Source organism: Aphanomyces astaci (genome assembly GCF_000520075.1).
Source record: "Aphanomyces astaci strain APO3 unplaced genomic scaffold supercont1.6, whole genome shotgun sequence".
In the NCBI taxonomy this organism is placed as follows: domain Eukaryota; phylum Oomycota; class Saprolegniomycetes; order Saprolegniales; family Verrucalvaceae; genus Aphanomyces; species Aphanomyces astaci.
Window position 1 is genome coordinate 875,210 of NW_009798269.1, and position 14,306 is coordinate 889,515.

A 14,306-nucleotide genomic window follows, 5' to 3' on the forward strand; every position below is an offset into this window, starting at 1 on the left:
CGTTCCATTTGCTGCTTATCATGCGGTGGCTGGTAGAACTGTCGGTTGACCATCGTTTTGTGTATTGTACATTGCAATAGACGCCAAGTCTCTAACTGCGACCATTCTGCACTTTAACCCATGGTAGCATTACCGCTTGCTGTCACTCAAACCCTTGTTATAGGCACCGCCGTTTGGAGCTCGGTGGCCGCAGCAGATTCCGCCTGTCCCCACGTCCATGATCCACATAGTCGCTTGGCGTCGTCACTCTTGGCCTACACTGGCATGGACACCCAAGACGTTCTGCACGGAATTGCCTTGCCAACATCCTTGTCCACATGCGTCGGGTCCCTCGACGCCGCAACTCTCATGCAGGCGGGGTCTGTCATCTTGGAGACTCCGACCTGTTTCCGCGCCCTGGATTGGCTGACCACGTTGTCACAGCTTACACCGTCGGCGGCGGGTCTACTGACGCCATCGTTTTTCGATTCGTTGGTGTCCAAGGACATTGCTTACTTTGACGCCTTGTGTGCACCTATGCGCGACGTCCTGCCGTGCCTCCGCGGAGCACTCCTGCCTATCCTCATGCCCGTCTTGGCCTCTCAACCATGCTGCGCCGCGCTACTGGACGACTCCGCCGCTCAATTTGGAGTGTCCTTTGACACGTTCGTTGTCGATGCTATCAACCACGTGGCGGATGTGGTGTGCTCGACGCAAACTCCTGGGTTTAACGACACATATCAGCCGTGCGGGTACACGCTGCTGGCGTCGGTGGTAGCCACGTCATCCAACCGGTTGCAGCAGTTAGTTTGGACGGTGCTCGATGCGCTACAACTGCCCAACGACCAAGGGGCCTTGGCTGCAACCGGTGCGCCTATCACGACCACGAGAAATACATCGACAACGCTGTTCATGGCACCCATGTTGCCGGATGCATGCGCGATTCCACTCGACATTTTCTTGGGCTGGGTAAGGCTGCTGCCCATTGTAACATCCACGCCAGTCAGCGCAGACTTGACGTTGTCGGCACTGTTTGAAGACGATCAGTGTGTTCCTGGAGGTCAGCTCTTGCAAGCGTTAGTCCAAACGTTTCCAAAGGCCATCAGCGACGACCTGTACTCCATCGTCGGCGCATGGATCACCGACGACACCACGTGCTTTCATTTAGCCAACGGTTACACCACAGGTATCGATCGATTTCAAACCACTGTGGACACCTTCTCCCAAACCCTCGACAACGACAACCGGTAGCGATGGTGCCGCCTGCCTCATGGCATCCAGGATGTGTTTGACTGTCGATAGAATTAAGCCAATCCAAAGCAACTCTAGGATCGATTTTATCCAATCCGTTCTCGCTACATCCGGGCATTGGTACATTTCATAATCATGGCAACTGACCTCGAGTACAGTCGCGCGATGCTAGAAGCACTGGCAACAACCAGCAGTGACGACCTTCGCCAAGCTCTCCAGGACTTGGCTTTAGTACGAGGTGACCTCAAGCAGGTAGCGACTTCAATCGTTCATCGGTTCCCGTAACTAACGACTCGAGCAGCTTGCATTCGGCGATAGTATGGACCTCGCGTGTCGACTGGCCATGGTGCTCGGAACCCTCTGCGTTGACAACACCGACGCCAGTGTTCGCCTCATTGATGTCGCTCGATCTCTATTGATGTCGCTTTTGGAGCACTCAAACGGCGTGTTGGCGCGGTCGGTACCAGAGGTCTTCGAGCGATTGCTTGACGCATTGGCGGTCACCACGACATCCCAACAGTCAGTCTCCGCCCACGTACGTTGAGCCAATGGACTCTCCTGTTGCCATTCCCCCTTCGATGTTGACAGTCTCACTAGATGCACATGATTCTGTTTACAACGTTGAGCGTGGCGTTGGAATGCGTCGGCTTGCCAAAGACAGACCCCTTATGGCACCGCCTTGACCCTGTTCTCGATCCCATATTCGCTTCCATTGCCACCAAACCCAATTCTTCCAACTTGAGTCCTTCTACAGCGCCTTGGCGTGGCCTACTCGACGACAGCCATGACGTGACAGCCGTTCGCGACATCCAGACTTTCCTATCCTCGGCGGTATCTGCGACCCAAACTCCGCTGCAGACACAACTCTACTCGCTTGGACACTGGGCCGCCCTCTTCACTGGCGTGTGTCTCTGCCTTACATCTATCTTCCTTGGTACTCTCGGCACCGCTGCCCTGAACGTTGTCCTCGGCGTCGGCACCTCCATGATCGTCTACTGCGTCCACACGCTGCATTCCTCGTGGAACCAGTCTCGTCGTCGGCAGTCTCTACTGCGAGTCGCGCTCCGCCGCTGCGAATTGCCGTATACTGGTCCGGAATGGTGCCATCTGCCACCGAAGCCCAAGTCGGCGCCGTCCTCCGCGAACCAGCCGCCGACCTCTGGACCCTCTCGCCGCCTTGCAACCATCGACGAGTATGCAGATGATGATCCCGTCGAGCGCAAGCTGAAGGACCTTTCTTCGTTGCCTCCTGTGGACGCTTCGCTCTTGGCTAGCCTCAACCCGTCGGAAATGCTTGACGCGCTGCAGCGATTGCAAGCGCTTCTCGCCACTGCCGACGTGAGCCCCGAGACGAGGGCAAAGGTGGAACGAGGCTTGCAAGTGTTGGAGCATATCCAACGACAGACACCCGAGTCCCCCTTGGACTAGTAATAGCCCCTCTTGTTGATATAGTCACGATATAGATTTGGATACAATAACCTGTGAGAAATAGAGTCCATACAGTATGTGGAACTGTCCTTGGCTATCTACGTCTACTTTGACCTACTTTGTTTCCCGATATATTTTGTGTTGTATTCAAAACCCAACAATCGCTGGGCTTCAAAATACAATATAAAACAAAGTTTAAGGGTCATATTGCAACCTTTGTTCGATGTAGCCAATCATACTGCTTTCCTCCCCCTCAAATTGGTGTGAAATGACGTTTGGGATACTGTTTTTGTTTTAGCCAATCATATTGCAACCTTTGTTCGATTTAGCCACTCATACTGCTTTCCTCCCCCCTAAATTGGTGTGAAATGCACCATTCTTTCAAACCATCATCACACATGTTTCTTCAAGTGCATTGTCGTTTAACCACGTCACACTCACTCATCCGACGACCGTTCAATCGATTACTGCGCCGCCGGGCCAAACGAAAACGTTGTGTTGGCTGTTGGGTCAAAGCCAAACTGGAAGCGGCCGTCCTGCACGCCTGCGCCGTCCACGTCGTCGTCGCCTTCGCCTTGGAAGAACCGCTCAATCAATCCCAGCGCCTTGTTGTAAATGTCTATCATGTGATGTTATATTGTATTTCTACTCTCGACATGTCTTTTGTACCCGTCTGTTCGTGGTACTGCAGGTTCTCAATTTTGGTCACGCCGTCGCAGTCTTCAATGACGCTCACAAACGCATTCACGTGCGTGCCGTCGGCTTCCCCTTGGCGCTCCCCCGCCGCGAGAATATTTTCAAGCCCTTCCAGCGCCACCGAGATGAGCTTGGGCTCGGGCAACTCTAGCAGACTGCACAGCGGACCCACGCATCCTATGAATCAAATTCTCGTTGCGGACATATATATATATATATTGGCTTGAATAGAATACAAAATACCCAGATGGACGAGATAGCGAATTTGCTCTGCCGACCCCGACGTAGCATTCGACACGGCCCATGCCGCTTCCTTCTTGATATCAAAATCCGCCTACGTATATAAATATAATATATAATATCTATATATAATATATATAATACATATATATATATATAATATATATACACACATTTGAGAAAATAAATCACATATAGGTACAGTAGGTACGTATAAATCTCGACATTTTTCACAAATAGGTACATTAAAATTGCACCGAGACCATACAAAATGGTCCAAACTGTTCAATTCTGCACATATATTTTATGAACCTAAAAAAAACGTGCACCAACACCATGTAAACACGTGTCAAATAGGTGATATCAAGAACACTTTCGATCACATCGCTTAAGATGGAATATTTCCCGTAGATGACGTACCGTGCCAAGGTAATCGATGAGCACGGGGAAGATATCATGGTCAAAAATCGTCTGAATCTGCTGTGCGTTGCCCGCCGTGATGTTGGAGACAGTCCAGCAGGCTTCTTTGCGGATGCCCTTCTTGGGCGAGTGGAGCAGCGCCGTCAAGCACGACAGCACGTTCAAGTTGAGCATCACCTGTAGCGCCATACACGTCATCACTCACCATCATCATGCATCATTACAACCAACCCATACCTGGGTCTGAATGTCATCGCCAGTCACAATGTTGCCCACTGCCCGCAGCGCCGGCGTCTGGACCGACGGCGACGGGTGCATGAGCAGCTCGATGAGGCGCTTGCACACGCCCGCCTCGATCACCGCCTGGATCTTCTCGTTGCCGCCGTCGCTCAAGTAGCTGAGCGCCCAGCACGCGTCCGTGAGCACCTCTTCGTCCTGGGAGAAGATCAGCTGCGCCAATGTCGACAGCGCCGGACGAACACTAGTCTCCACACCATGTAGCATGAGAGTCATGAGAAGGAGCATGAACAGATAGGTGTGGGGACAGTACAGGTCGTAGGGCGGGGCGGGCTTGCCGCGGCAAAAGTTACTCAGCGTCCATGTCGCGTTGCGCAGCATTGTGGGCTTGGAGTTCTGCGACAACTGCTGCGTCAGCGGCTGCAGCGCGCCACAGTTCAGCACGACGTCGCGACACTCGGGGGAGTCGCCGGCGATGTTGCCGAGCGCCCACACCGCTTGCTCTCGGACGTCCTCGTCGTGGCTGAGCAGGAGTTGCGTGAACACGGGCACCGCGCCGTGCTCAATGACGATACGCGTGTGCTGGGACGTGCCGGATGCGATGTTGGTGAGGGACCACGCCGCCTCGAACTGAAGACGCGGGTTCGCTTCGAACTTGAGGAACTCGACAAACACGGGCACGACGCCAAGACGGATCACTTCTTCGATCGGCGGGTTTTTCTCTAAGAAGGACATTGGTTCACGTCATGACGTGCATGTTGTTCCTGAGGATAGAAGTGGTGGGTACCGATGGAGAGGAGCTTCCGGAACTTGGTCACGGCGTTCAGCTGCTTGACGGGGTCCGGGCTGTGCAGGTCCGAGCACATTTCGGGCAGCTCGTTGATCTACATGACACATTGGTAACGTGGAGGTAACCATGCATACGTTCTTACTCGTTGCTGCAAGTGGTTGTCCACCGCATCCGTTGGTGCGGAAACATCCATTTGCCCGCCCTACATCACGGGGTTTTTGATCACGTGTGAGCAGGTCTCGTGGCTTACCGCCATGCGCCGCTTCTGCTGGAGTTGTTCATCGCGCTTCTCCTTGCGGATTCGAACTGTGGTGTCTTCTCGTCTGCGACGGATGTCCTCGACGTCGATCCCTTTCTTAAAGTTGCGCTGTCGATCCTGGGTTGCCATGATGATCAAGTCGATTTTTTCTAGCAGCCAAGAAGTCGAAAGAAACCATTTGAAAACCCATACTTGGATTCAGTATAGGATATTTTTATAATGTAATTAAATACCCTTACTAGAATCAAGTTTAAATTGACTATTTAAAACCAACCGATTCCTGCAATTTGCAAAGCAAGGCAACAACTCGATCAAAGACATCAAGTGGACATCGCTTAGTCGCCGACGCTTAAACGATGGTGTTGGGGGAAAGCCTGGGTACGTCACCGCTGCTACCAGCTGCATGTGGGCTGGACGCAGCTTTGCGGGACGCACCAAGCGACTCGAGCGCCGAGAGCAACACCGCCGACTGCTGCGCTTGATGTTGTTGCAATTGCTGCATTTGCTGCATGAAAATGATTTGGTTTTGCTGGGCGAGACGGCTTTGCTCTGCCAGGAACGACATGATCGCTTGGTTAGATTCTGCCTGCACGTAGTCATGTTAGTCGCCGCCATTGCCTCCATCAAGGACTCGTACCAACGTCATGTCTTTGAGATCATACTTCTTGGCGTCGTCAATGATAAACGACGTAGGATCCAAGCCCACTTCGTCCAACAACCCTGGGGGACGCAGTGGCGTCAGCCCGAGCTCGTTGAGTTCGACAATGTCGTCGAACACCAGTGGTTCGAGCCACTCGCGTAGATGATCGCGCTCGTGCTATGGATTCCGTCCGCATTAGCCGCAACCCGACAGACGGATTACGATGGTACCTGGTACTGGAACAACAGTTCGTCCAAATGACGGCGGATTTCATTTGGCTTCCAGAGCGCGAGTGCAGGTTCATCGTGTTGATGCAGGTGGTCGAGGTAGAATGGTTGCCACTTGGGTCGTTCATCGCGAATCGAGTCATATTGCTTACGAATGGCCAAGGATACGTGTACGCAGGCTTGGGTTGCTTCTGGACTCCTGAAGGTCATCATAACTCTGGGTTACTACGGCATCATACGCTGCTCGACCGTACCAAAGGCTCTTCGACCGCTTGACGGTTGGATCCTGGGACGACTTGGCTTGTCGTCGGAGTTCCCGCAACCTGCGCTTCTCTTCCTTGGCCTTGTTCTCCATCATTCGCTTCATGCGTTTCATGTTGCGAGCGGCTTCGAGCTTGGCCCGTTCCTCAGCGATCACTTCCTTGGAGCGATACGGCCCTCGCTTCTTTCGGCCACTCTGGGACGTGGCGTCGCCGTCGCTGGACTCGGGCTTTCGTCCATCATCGTCGTTGTCGTGGTGACGATGGGAATGTGGCGCCGGAGATGGCGCTTCGTCGTTCTTACCCGAAGTCGAATTCGTGTGTTCCATCCTAGAAATTCCAAAACCCAGAGGGGAATTTTGCCAAAACGGAAGTGGCGGCGAAGCGAAGGGGGAAATATGGGCCAAAAACAGTATACAAAGTTCAAAATATTTCGAAATTCTACCGATCAGATCGTATTAATATTCATTCACATACAAAAAGCATGATACGATTTGAACATTCTGAATAGAATGAGATCCCTCGATTGTCGAACTTAATGTCCATATCTGGTCTGTATGTTAAGTAAGTCGATGCCAATTTACCTTGGTTTAGGAACATACGACGCATTTGCACACAAGACAAGCACGACATGTTGGCGCATGTGTGTCACTTTCGAATAGGGAACTGTACGTACGTACTACTTCAAGCACTAGTATACGTATAGTGCTTAGAACTGGTACAACATCTCAATCGACTGTGCTTGACCTTCTATCGGGTCGTACATATTATCAACCCCGTCAAGCCACAGACTATAAGGTTACCCGTCATGTGAACGAATTCTTGAAATGTGGTGAATAAAATACACCGTTTTCGAACGTTTTTCCGCAAAAGTGCGAAATCAAACGTCAAAGTGCAAAAATGGCCAGCCAATCGAATCGCGGCTACCGTAACGGCACGTACAAAAGAATTCACCTTCTGCCGAATTCATGTTTTTGCCAGCTCACCACCTCCTTGCGCGCGTCGTAGTCGGCGCCGTCTTGGCCGTGCCGACAGTGTACTTTGCCACTGTCTTGTTCCCTGCCATTCGTCACGTGCCCCTCTCCGAAGGGTTCAGCCACATCCGCTCGAATGTCTGGGCGACGTCTGCCTTGATTGATTATGTTGCTGGGCTGAGCTTCACGCTGCCATACATGTGGTTTCGCTCGCCCAATTCTATCGTGGGTGTCCTTGTTGTCTTGCTTTGCACCACGATGGGCAATGTCGTGTCGGTGGCTCTGTTCATCGCGCTGATCTGGACAAGTCGAGGAACCCTGCGTCAAGCGGTGCTGCCGCTGGACCATGCCTTGCATGCGCCGAACACGAATACGTGGGGAGTAGTTGTTTACCAATGGATTGTTTCTATCCTGGGACTCATCTACTGGGCGTACCTTTTCTATGCCGCGGCCACCGAATCGGTCCCCGACGGCTGGGCCTTCATCCGTTCGGACACGTGGAGCTATGTTACATTGGTTGATGTCCTCACTGGCATCTCCATGGTCGTCACGTACGTCTTGGTGCGCGAACTCCGCGACGGCAACATCTTGATCGCGCTCTTGTGGGTTCTTGGCTTGCTCTGCCTCGGGAACGGTGTGACAATCGTCTACCTGCTTTACGTCAGCGCGGGGCCGATGGCCGGTCGGTCGCTGCAGGAAGTGTTTCTGTGGGGCGAAGCGGGGCCTTCAAGTGAGCGAGCTCCTCTTGTTAAGGCTCACTAATGTCGTAGCAGATCAAGACACCGACACGTGATGCCTGAAGCCTACCGATTGACTAGAGCATACATCGTTCACGAAACAGCAATAACATACTCCAGCATCAATGTTAATTGCACGACTCTTGAAGTGTTACTACGCGTTAGACTTATTACTGATCAACGTTTTTGGAGTAGTCATCGTCAGGAAGACTCAACCACCGGGCTTTCCACCTTGTAATCGCATTATCATATTTCAGAATGTACTCTACTACAAATAGCCGCCGTGGGGTTGCCGCAGACCCGCGAGGCTACAACTGGATGGGCTCTTTGCACGAAAAGTCTTCGCAGGACCCATCCACAAACAATCACCACAAGCGTCCTTCGCTTCGACGTGAAAACCACAGTTTAATATGAAGCAGCCTTTCTTTGATGGATTAGCCTAGCATCAGTAGTGCTCTATAACTCCATTAAGTAGGCAATCATTGTAGCAGCACCCGCTCGATGGCCACGCACTAGACGCGGCCCACATACGGCGCGTGCCGGAAGGTGCTTGAGATAGTCACCACGCACAGTGACGCCATGTGCCATACGCCGCGCCGAGCACCTGCCACACACGGACGACGATCTCGTTGACGTGGTTTTTCCTGAATGAACACGTCGTCCCCGATCGACGAGCGGGAGTAGAGCGACTTGACCGCGTCCTTTCCGGCTTTAAGCTCGCCGGGAATGACCGTCAGTCCCTGGCGCATCACGAGACGCTCCAGTGGCACGAACAACAACAGCGTGTCCTTGGGCGACGACGACGCGGGTATGCTGGGGGACTTGGGGGAGGTGGCTTCAACCCTGACTTTCCCGACGACGATGATGACGACGGAAGAGGAAGTTTGACGGGGGAGCTCATCGTGGGTGGCGGGAACACGGAAGAAGTCGACGGAATTGACGTGGCCGTTTGGGACTTGAGCGGGGTCGCCAGTTGTTTCAGCTGAGACGACTTGTACATCGACGAAGGCTCGCGCGCTAGTTGGCCAAATGGCGTATATCGTTGTTTTGGCGATGTGGGTTTGGAAGCCGACGGGCAGGACAAGTTTGCTTTAGGGGATGGCGCCGCCGTGCGTCCGCCTCGGACAGGCACATTCTTTACGAGAGAGGAAAAATACGACGACGAGGACACGGCGGCGGCGGCAGGGGGTTTGGTTGGTTTGCGTTCAACGTCCCCACCTCCAAACGCGGTGGTGGCCGTGCGGGCGGTTTGACCGTATCTATGTTGGCTGGCACCATGCCCCGACACCCGACTTGGACGGCGTCCCTTCCCACACTCTTGAACAACTCGACCAGGAGCAGCTTCGCCTTGTGGCGCACGGCCGTCGACTTGTCCGACAGTGCGTCGATCGTGGTTTCGACCAGACTGCGTAGATCCATCTTGCCGGCAACCGTCTGCGTCATCTCCACGGTCCACCCGAGCAACTCGGCGCGGCCGACGGGGTCTTGAGCGCCGTCGTCACGAACGGCAGCAACGACTCGAATCAACTCGTAGACGCCACATTGCCGTGCACCACACACTTGTGCATTGAGTACAGACACGCGCGCATCGCCTTCTTGTTGTCCGCCACCCCCACCACGAGGTTGGCTAGTTTGGCCATGGACGGCCCCGCACTGGCAACCACGACCCCAATCACGTGAACAGCCTTGGTCGTCAAGTTGGCGTTCGAGTCACTCAGGTGCGCCATGAGCGACTTTGTGAGGTCCACCACCCCTTGGTCAACTCGATCGACAAGCCCACTTCATAGCAGATCCATTGGTCCTGTTCCATCGCACCCAGCCGCTTGTTCCACGCCACCCATCGTTGGCCATGTCCGCCAAAAACTCCTTTGTGATCTTGGCGCTAACGTCCACACGGCCAAACAGTGACCCCAAAGCACCTCCTTCCTCCCCTCCTTCCTCCACCATTGTACTACTAGTAGTACTGGCCACCTGAGACACCGCAAACGAGGTCGGACTGAACCCCATACATTGTTCATGAAACAACATTACTGTAACATCACCCGCATCAATGTTACAGTAATTGCACGACTCTGAAACGTTATCACACGTTAGACTTGAATTACTGGGATACTGTATACTATCGGAAATTGTTTCCAATGGCTTTACATGTACAGTACTACGTACTAAGAAGTACCGTACTATTAATAGTAGTACCGTATGTATTTATTAATTACTGTAATGTTGGTTTGTCTATTGATTGCTACAGTTGTGTCTTTTCGAAATCATGGCAGGATCACACGTTTTCAGTGGGATTCGCTGCTCATTGCTGGGCAAGTAACCTTAACACTACAGTAACACATCAAACGACAACGTAAAGATCTGCAGCTGAGCGCTGATGTTAGTACAGTACTCAAAAGGTTACTGTACCCGTCGGTATGCTCTAAGGAAGGTGAACGCGCATAGCGTAGATGGGGGTCAACAAAGTTAGGAAAGAGCGGTGAGTACACTGAAAAAAATACTACTAACAGTAAGTACAGTCATCCCCCGATTTTTGCAAACTACATATACTGTATGTAATAATATCCTGTGTAATCCCAGCGTATCAAGTTTGAAGGTGGGGGATTATCAGGACAGAATGTGTGCAGGAGAGACGGTTACACCATGTTTACTACCGCGATAACTGTAGTATGAGCGAGTGAAACGCTTAGAAGTACATTGTTCATTTTCGATCATGCCTCTTTCCACGCAATCCACCACCGCCCTCCGCTGTGGGTTTCAGAACTTTGTCGACCAAGCCAGTCCTGTGGCATGCAAAGTCGTGTTTGGCGTCGTCCCTGAATGGCTGCGAAACAGCGCCTTGTACCGAACGTCGCCTGGTATGTTCGACATTCCGTCGCTCGACCCCAAGGCAAAGCATGAAACCATCCGCCACTGGTTTGACGGTCTTGGTGTGATGCATCAGTTCAACATCCGATCCGACGGGTCCGTGAGGTACCACAACAAATTGATTGCTACGGGGGCCCTCGAAGCTATTCAGGCAGGGGCCAACCCCATCCTCTTTGGACCCCCCCTGGATCCATGTGTGTCGATCTTTGGCAAAGTTGCGGCGATGATCAACACGGTCGTGTTTTCCCCCCACGCCAAGCCCGAAGCCTCGAATCTGAACGTGACCGTGTCGAAAATGCCCCACTCGCTCGTGCCAAACACCGTTGCCGTCAAGAGCGACTTCAACATGCTGCAACTGGTCGACGCCGACACGTTTGAGACCAAGCGCTTTGTCAAATACTCGGCGTATGACGACCGCCTCGGTGGCGCAGTGTCTGCCGCGCACGAAGGTATGCTCCAACAAGCACACATCGCTGTACACACATTATTCGAGCTAACATTATGGTAGAATACGACCCTGTGACAGACACGTATTTCAACTTGAACATTGACTTTATGGGCAACCACACTGCCATTTTCAGCTTGGACAGCAGCGGGGCCGTGCGCGAAGCAGTGATCCACACCCCCCGCGATCGACCCGTGTCGTACATCCACTCGTTCTCGTCCACGACCAAGTACTTGGTCCTCACGACCCCTCCCGCGTTTGTGAACGGCCTCAAAGTCCTGTACGAGCACAGCTATTCGCAGGCGCTGACGTGGCAGCGGGAGAAGCAGTGTCTGTTTTACGTCGTGGACCGGGCCACCATGACCCACGTCGCGACGTTTGAATCGACCGACGCGTTCTTCTTCTTCCACTCGGTGAACGCGTTCGACGACGGCGATGACATCGTGCTGGACATGATACACCACACGGACATGGACATCATCCACCGGCTGAACGTCCGTACGATCCTAGAGGGATCGGCCTTGACAGCCCCAAGCCGCCTCGCTCGATTCCGCCTGCGAGCCGTGACGTCCCACCCATTGGAGCCCCCGAAGGCCAGTCCGTCGTTTCCAAAAGTCGAATTGCCTCAGCTGTGGAACACCCCCTCCAGCGTCGTGGAGCTGCCGACCATCAACGAACGATACCGCCACAACAGTCAGTACCGATTCGTGTACGCTGTAGGCACAAACAGTCCCCACGCAGCGTTTTTCGAAGGCGTGGTCAAAATGAACTTGGACACGGGTGAAGAGGTGTGGTGGCTTGCCGGCGACGGGCAATTCGTGGGCGAGCCCATCTTTGTGCCACATCCTCAAGCGGAACACGAAGACGACGGCGTGCTGCTGTCGGTCGTGCTGGACGGCATTGCCAACCAAAGCCACTTGGTCGTATTGAACGCTCGGGACTTGTCCGTCGTGGCTAAAGTTGCAAGTCCAGTCGTCGTCCCCCTCGGTTTCCACGGCATGCACACGGCCAAGTAGAGTTTTCATAGCCATATGCATTCATGATACGACCTGCGTCGTCCACATTCATTTCAAGCGTAGAAGAGTCCTGTTCTACAATATAAAATGAATTAGGATATTCACGACTAGTTTGGTCGAGTTCAGTGTGCGCTCTAAACACAATGTCTAATCGTCCGTGGTTGTTGGTTGAAGTAGCATAGTAACGTTAAATACGAATGAATGGTCGTGGCAGCTTCTTTGAGTCCAACTGCAAACTGACGTGAACCAAATACCACACAACATTGGTTGAATAAGCTGTAGTTCACAGCCTCCACGAAATCAACCTCCACTGGTGACGACCAAGCTCTGGGAAAGCTACAACCACAATCTTCATGCATATAATTCACACCGAAGAGTAGTGTCCCCTTTACAAAACGATCATCAATTGTGTATATACTAGTCATCCTGTCCAATATCACCGGTAAAACAGGACGGCAACTTGACCTGTTTCTTTTTCAAATCGACGAGAATATCGTGGATACATATTGCCGTGCGGAGGGCCATCCCGTCGGCGCCTGCATTGCACTCTCCACAATGATGCAACCCAAGCACAGTGTGATCTGTCGACGCCACCACAGGCGACCCCGACGACCCGCCGATCGTGTCGGCCATGTACCCCAGCTGGCGCTTGCCGCACTTGTTGGTCACATTCGCGTCCACAATCACCGCGTCGTGGCCGCTTTTCAGCCGCGCGGCTACTTTGGCGGCGGTCCCGTCGGGGTGTTGCGGGACGTAGATGCGTTCTCCCGTGAGGCGCGTCCAGTTTGCCTTGTCCTTTCGTAAGGGCAAGTACGCCACGTTCAACCGTTTTAGTTGCCTCCGAGCGTGAGAATCAAACCGAAGCAAGGCATAGTCCAGCGACGTGTCCACGGCCACCAGCGTCGCCGACCCCCGCAGCAACAGCTTGGGCGGACACCCCAGCGACCGACGGTTGCATACGTCGTCGCAGGTGGGGCTGGCTGCGAGGAAACCAAAGTCCGTCGCGTCCACTTGTGTTTGGGTGCGCACGTTGTGCTCGTTGGTGAGGAAGTACCCGCTACAGCCCACAAGGAACCCCGTTGCGTACTGGGCCACCGATGACGAGCTGCCCAGCATCACCATGCGCGCGAGGCTACGCGAGCTCTTGTACACTTGTGGGTCGGACTCCTTGAAGCAGGACGCGGGCCGCCAAGCGGGTGCGGCGGACACGCAGGCTGGGTTCACGAGGGAAGTGCCGTCGGTCGAGCTCACCCGAGCCACCCCTCGAATGTACGACCCGATGGAGATCCCGAACGAACGATAGTTCTTGGACGACTGATGTTTCTTGTCATTGTTGGCCTTGTCGGGGGTGTACGTGACCTCAACGGCATCGCCCATGAGTCTGTCCGAGTAAAACGACGTGTCGTCGTGGATTGTAGTCGTCGGTCGATGGCGGCGACGGCCATGGCCTTTGTACACGACGGTGGTTTCATTCGTGGATAATGTGAGGATATCTCCAGGAGGCAAATCTAGCTTGGAGAACCGAATGTAGATGAACCGAGAGTTGGAATATGCCAACTTGATTGACGTGGACTCGCCGAGGTGGATTGTTCGGTTGTACGTCTCTGCGAGTCCTGCAGATCCCGTGCTTTTGATCTCAGCCGACAAATCTGACTGGATGTCTTCTGCACGTCCAATGGATGCCACCACCGAGGCCAAGACCAGGAACAGCGGCGGCAGCCTCATCTCAATTAGTCAATAGATGGGTTGTCAGTGTCGTCGTCCATCGACAATATATCAGATTGAGCGAGCCAATCAAATGCGCAATTACTTCGAAGTAGTAATTGGTAAAAATATTGT

General features: G+C 53.3%; 7 protein-coding genes across 9 annotated transcripts; 4 read left to right on the forward strand and 3 right to left on the reverse strand.

Moving 5' to 3' along the window:
- Positions 1 to 26: 26 nt before the first annotated feature.
- Positions 27 to 1,336, forward strand: H257_03653 (hypothetical protein). Its single transcript, XM_009827839.1, has one exon. The coding sequence runs from the start codon at positions 121 to 123 to the stop codon at positions 1,228 to 1,230; it is 1,110 nt and encodes a 369-aa protein (XP_009826141.1). The 5' UTR covers positions 27 to 120; the 3' UTR covers positions 1,231 to 1,336.
- Positions 1,337 to 1,359: 23 nt separating this feature from the next.
- H257_03654 (hypothetical protein) lies at positions 1,360 to 2,753 on the forward strand. The gene is made up of 3 exons (XM_009827840.1): positions 1,360 to 1,482; positions 1,532 to 1,765; positions 1,828 to 2,753. Exons 1-3 carry the CDS (start codon positions 1,366 to 1,368, stop codon positions 2,656 to 2,658), a joined length of 1,182 nt encoding a protein of 393 aa, XP_009826142.1. The 5' UTR covers positions 1,360 to 1,365; the 3' UTR covers positions 2,659 to 2,753.
- A 193-nt stretch (positions 2,754 to 2,946) lies between these two features.
- H257_03655 lies at positions 2,947 to 6,756 on the reverse strand (the record flags this gene model as incomplete). Of its 2 annotated transcripts, XM_009827841.1 has the most annotated exons (13): positions 2,947 to 3,277; positions 3,328 to 3,531; positions 3,598 to 3,688; positions 4,015 to 4,191; positions 4,252 to 4,495; positions 4,565 to 4,973; positions 5,039 to 5,135; positions 5,184 to 5,243; positions 5,292 to 5,449; positions 5,697 to 5,886; positions 5,938 to 6,117; positions 6,171 to 6,366; positions 6,422 to 6,756. In XM_009827841.1, 13 exons carry the CDS (start codon positions 6,754 to 6,756, stop codon positions 3,123 to 3,125), a joined length of 2,496 nt encoding a protein of 831 aa, XP_009826143.1. In that variant the 3' UTR covers positions 2,947 to 3,122. The 2 variants fall into 2 exon arrangements, with proteins under 2 accessions (XP_009826143.1, XP_009826144.1); XM_009827842.1 differs by having other exon boundaries at positions 3,328 to 3,688.
- A 625-nt stretch (positions 6,757 to 7,381) lies between these two features.
- On the forward strand, positions 7,382 to 8,295 carry H257_03656. Of its 2 annotated transcripts, XM_009827844.1 has the most exons (2): positions 7,382 to 8,131; positions 8,175 to 8,295. In XM_009827844.1, the coding sequence occupies exons 1-2, from the start codon at positions 7,396 to 7,398 to the stop codon at positions 8,192 to 8,194; spliced, it is 756 nt and encodes a 251-aa protein (XP_009826146.1). In that variant the 5' UTR covers positions 7,382 to 7,395; the 3' UTR covers positions 8,195 to 8,295. The 2 variants fall into 2 exon arrangements, with proteins under 2 accessions (XP_009826146.1, XP_009826145.1); XM_009827843.1 differs by having other exon boundaries at positions 7,382 to 8,295.
- A 355-nt stretch (positions 8,296 to 8,650) lies between these two features.
- H257_03657 (hypothetical protein) lies at positions 8,651 to 10,085 on the reverse strand (the record flags this gene model as incomplete). The annotated part of the gene is made up of 5 exons (XM_009827845.1): positions 8,651 to 8,951; positions 8,987 to 9,397; positions 9,427 to 9,655; positions 9,718 to 9,917; positions 9,976 to 10,085. 5 exons carry the CDS (start codon positions 10,083 to 10,085, stop codon positions 8,651 to 8,653), a joined length of 1,251 nt encoding a protein of 416 aa, XP_009826147.1.
- Positions 10,086 to 10,839: 754 nt separating this feature from the next.
- H257_03658 (hypothetical protein) lies at positions 10,840 to 12,612 on the forward strand. Its single transcript, XM_009827846.1, has 2 exons — positions 10,840 to 11,455; positions 11,515 to 12,612. Exons 1-2 carry the CDS (start codon positions 10,852 to 10,854, stop codon positions 12,465 to 12,467), a joined length of 1,557 nt encoding a protein of 518 aa, XP_009826148.1. The 5' UTR covers positions 10,840 to 10,851; the 3' UTR covers positions 12,468 to 12,612.
- A 237-nt stretch (positions 12,613 to 12,849) lies between these two features.
- On the reverse strand, positions 12,850 to 14,232 carry H257_03659 (hypothetical protein). Its single transcript, XM_009827847.1, has one exon. It carries the CDS (start codon positions 14,190 to 14,192, stop codon positions 12,885 to 12,887), a length of 1,308 nt encoding a protein of 435 aa, XP_009826149.1. The 5' UTR covers positions 14,193 to 14,232; the 3' UTR covers positions 12,850 to 12,884.
- Between the last annotated feature and the right edge of the window lie 74 nt (positions 14,233 to 14,306).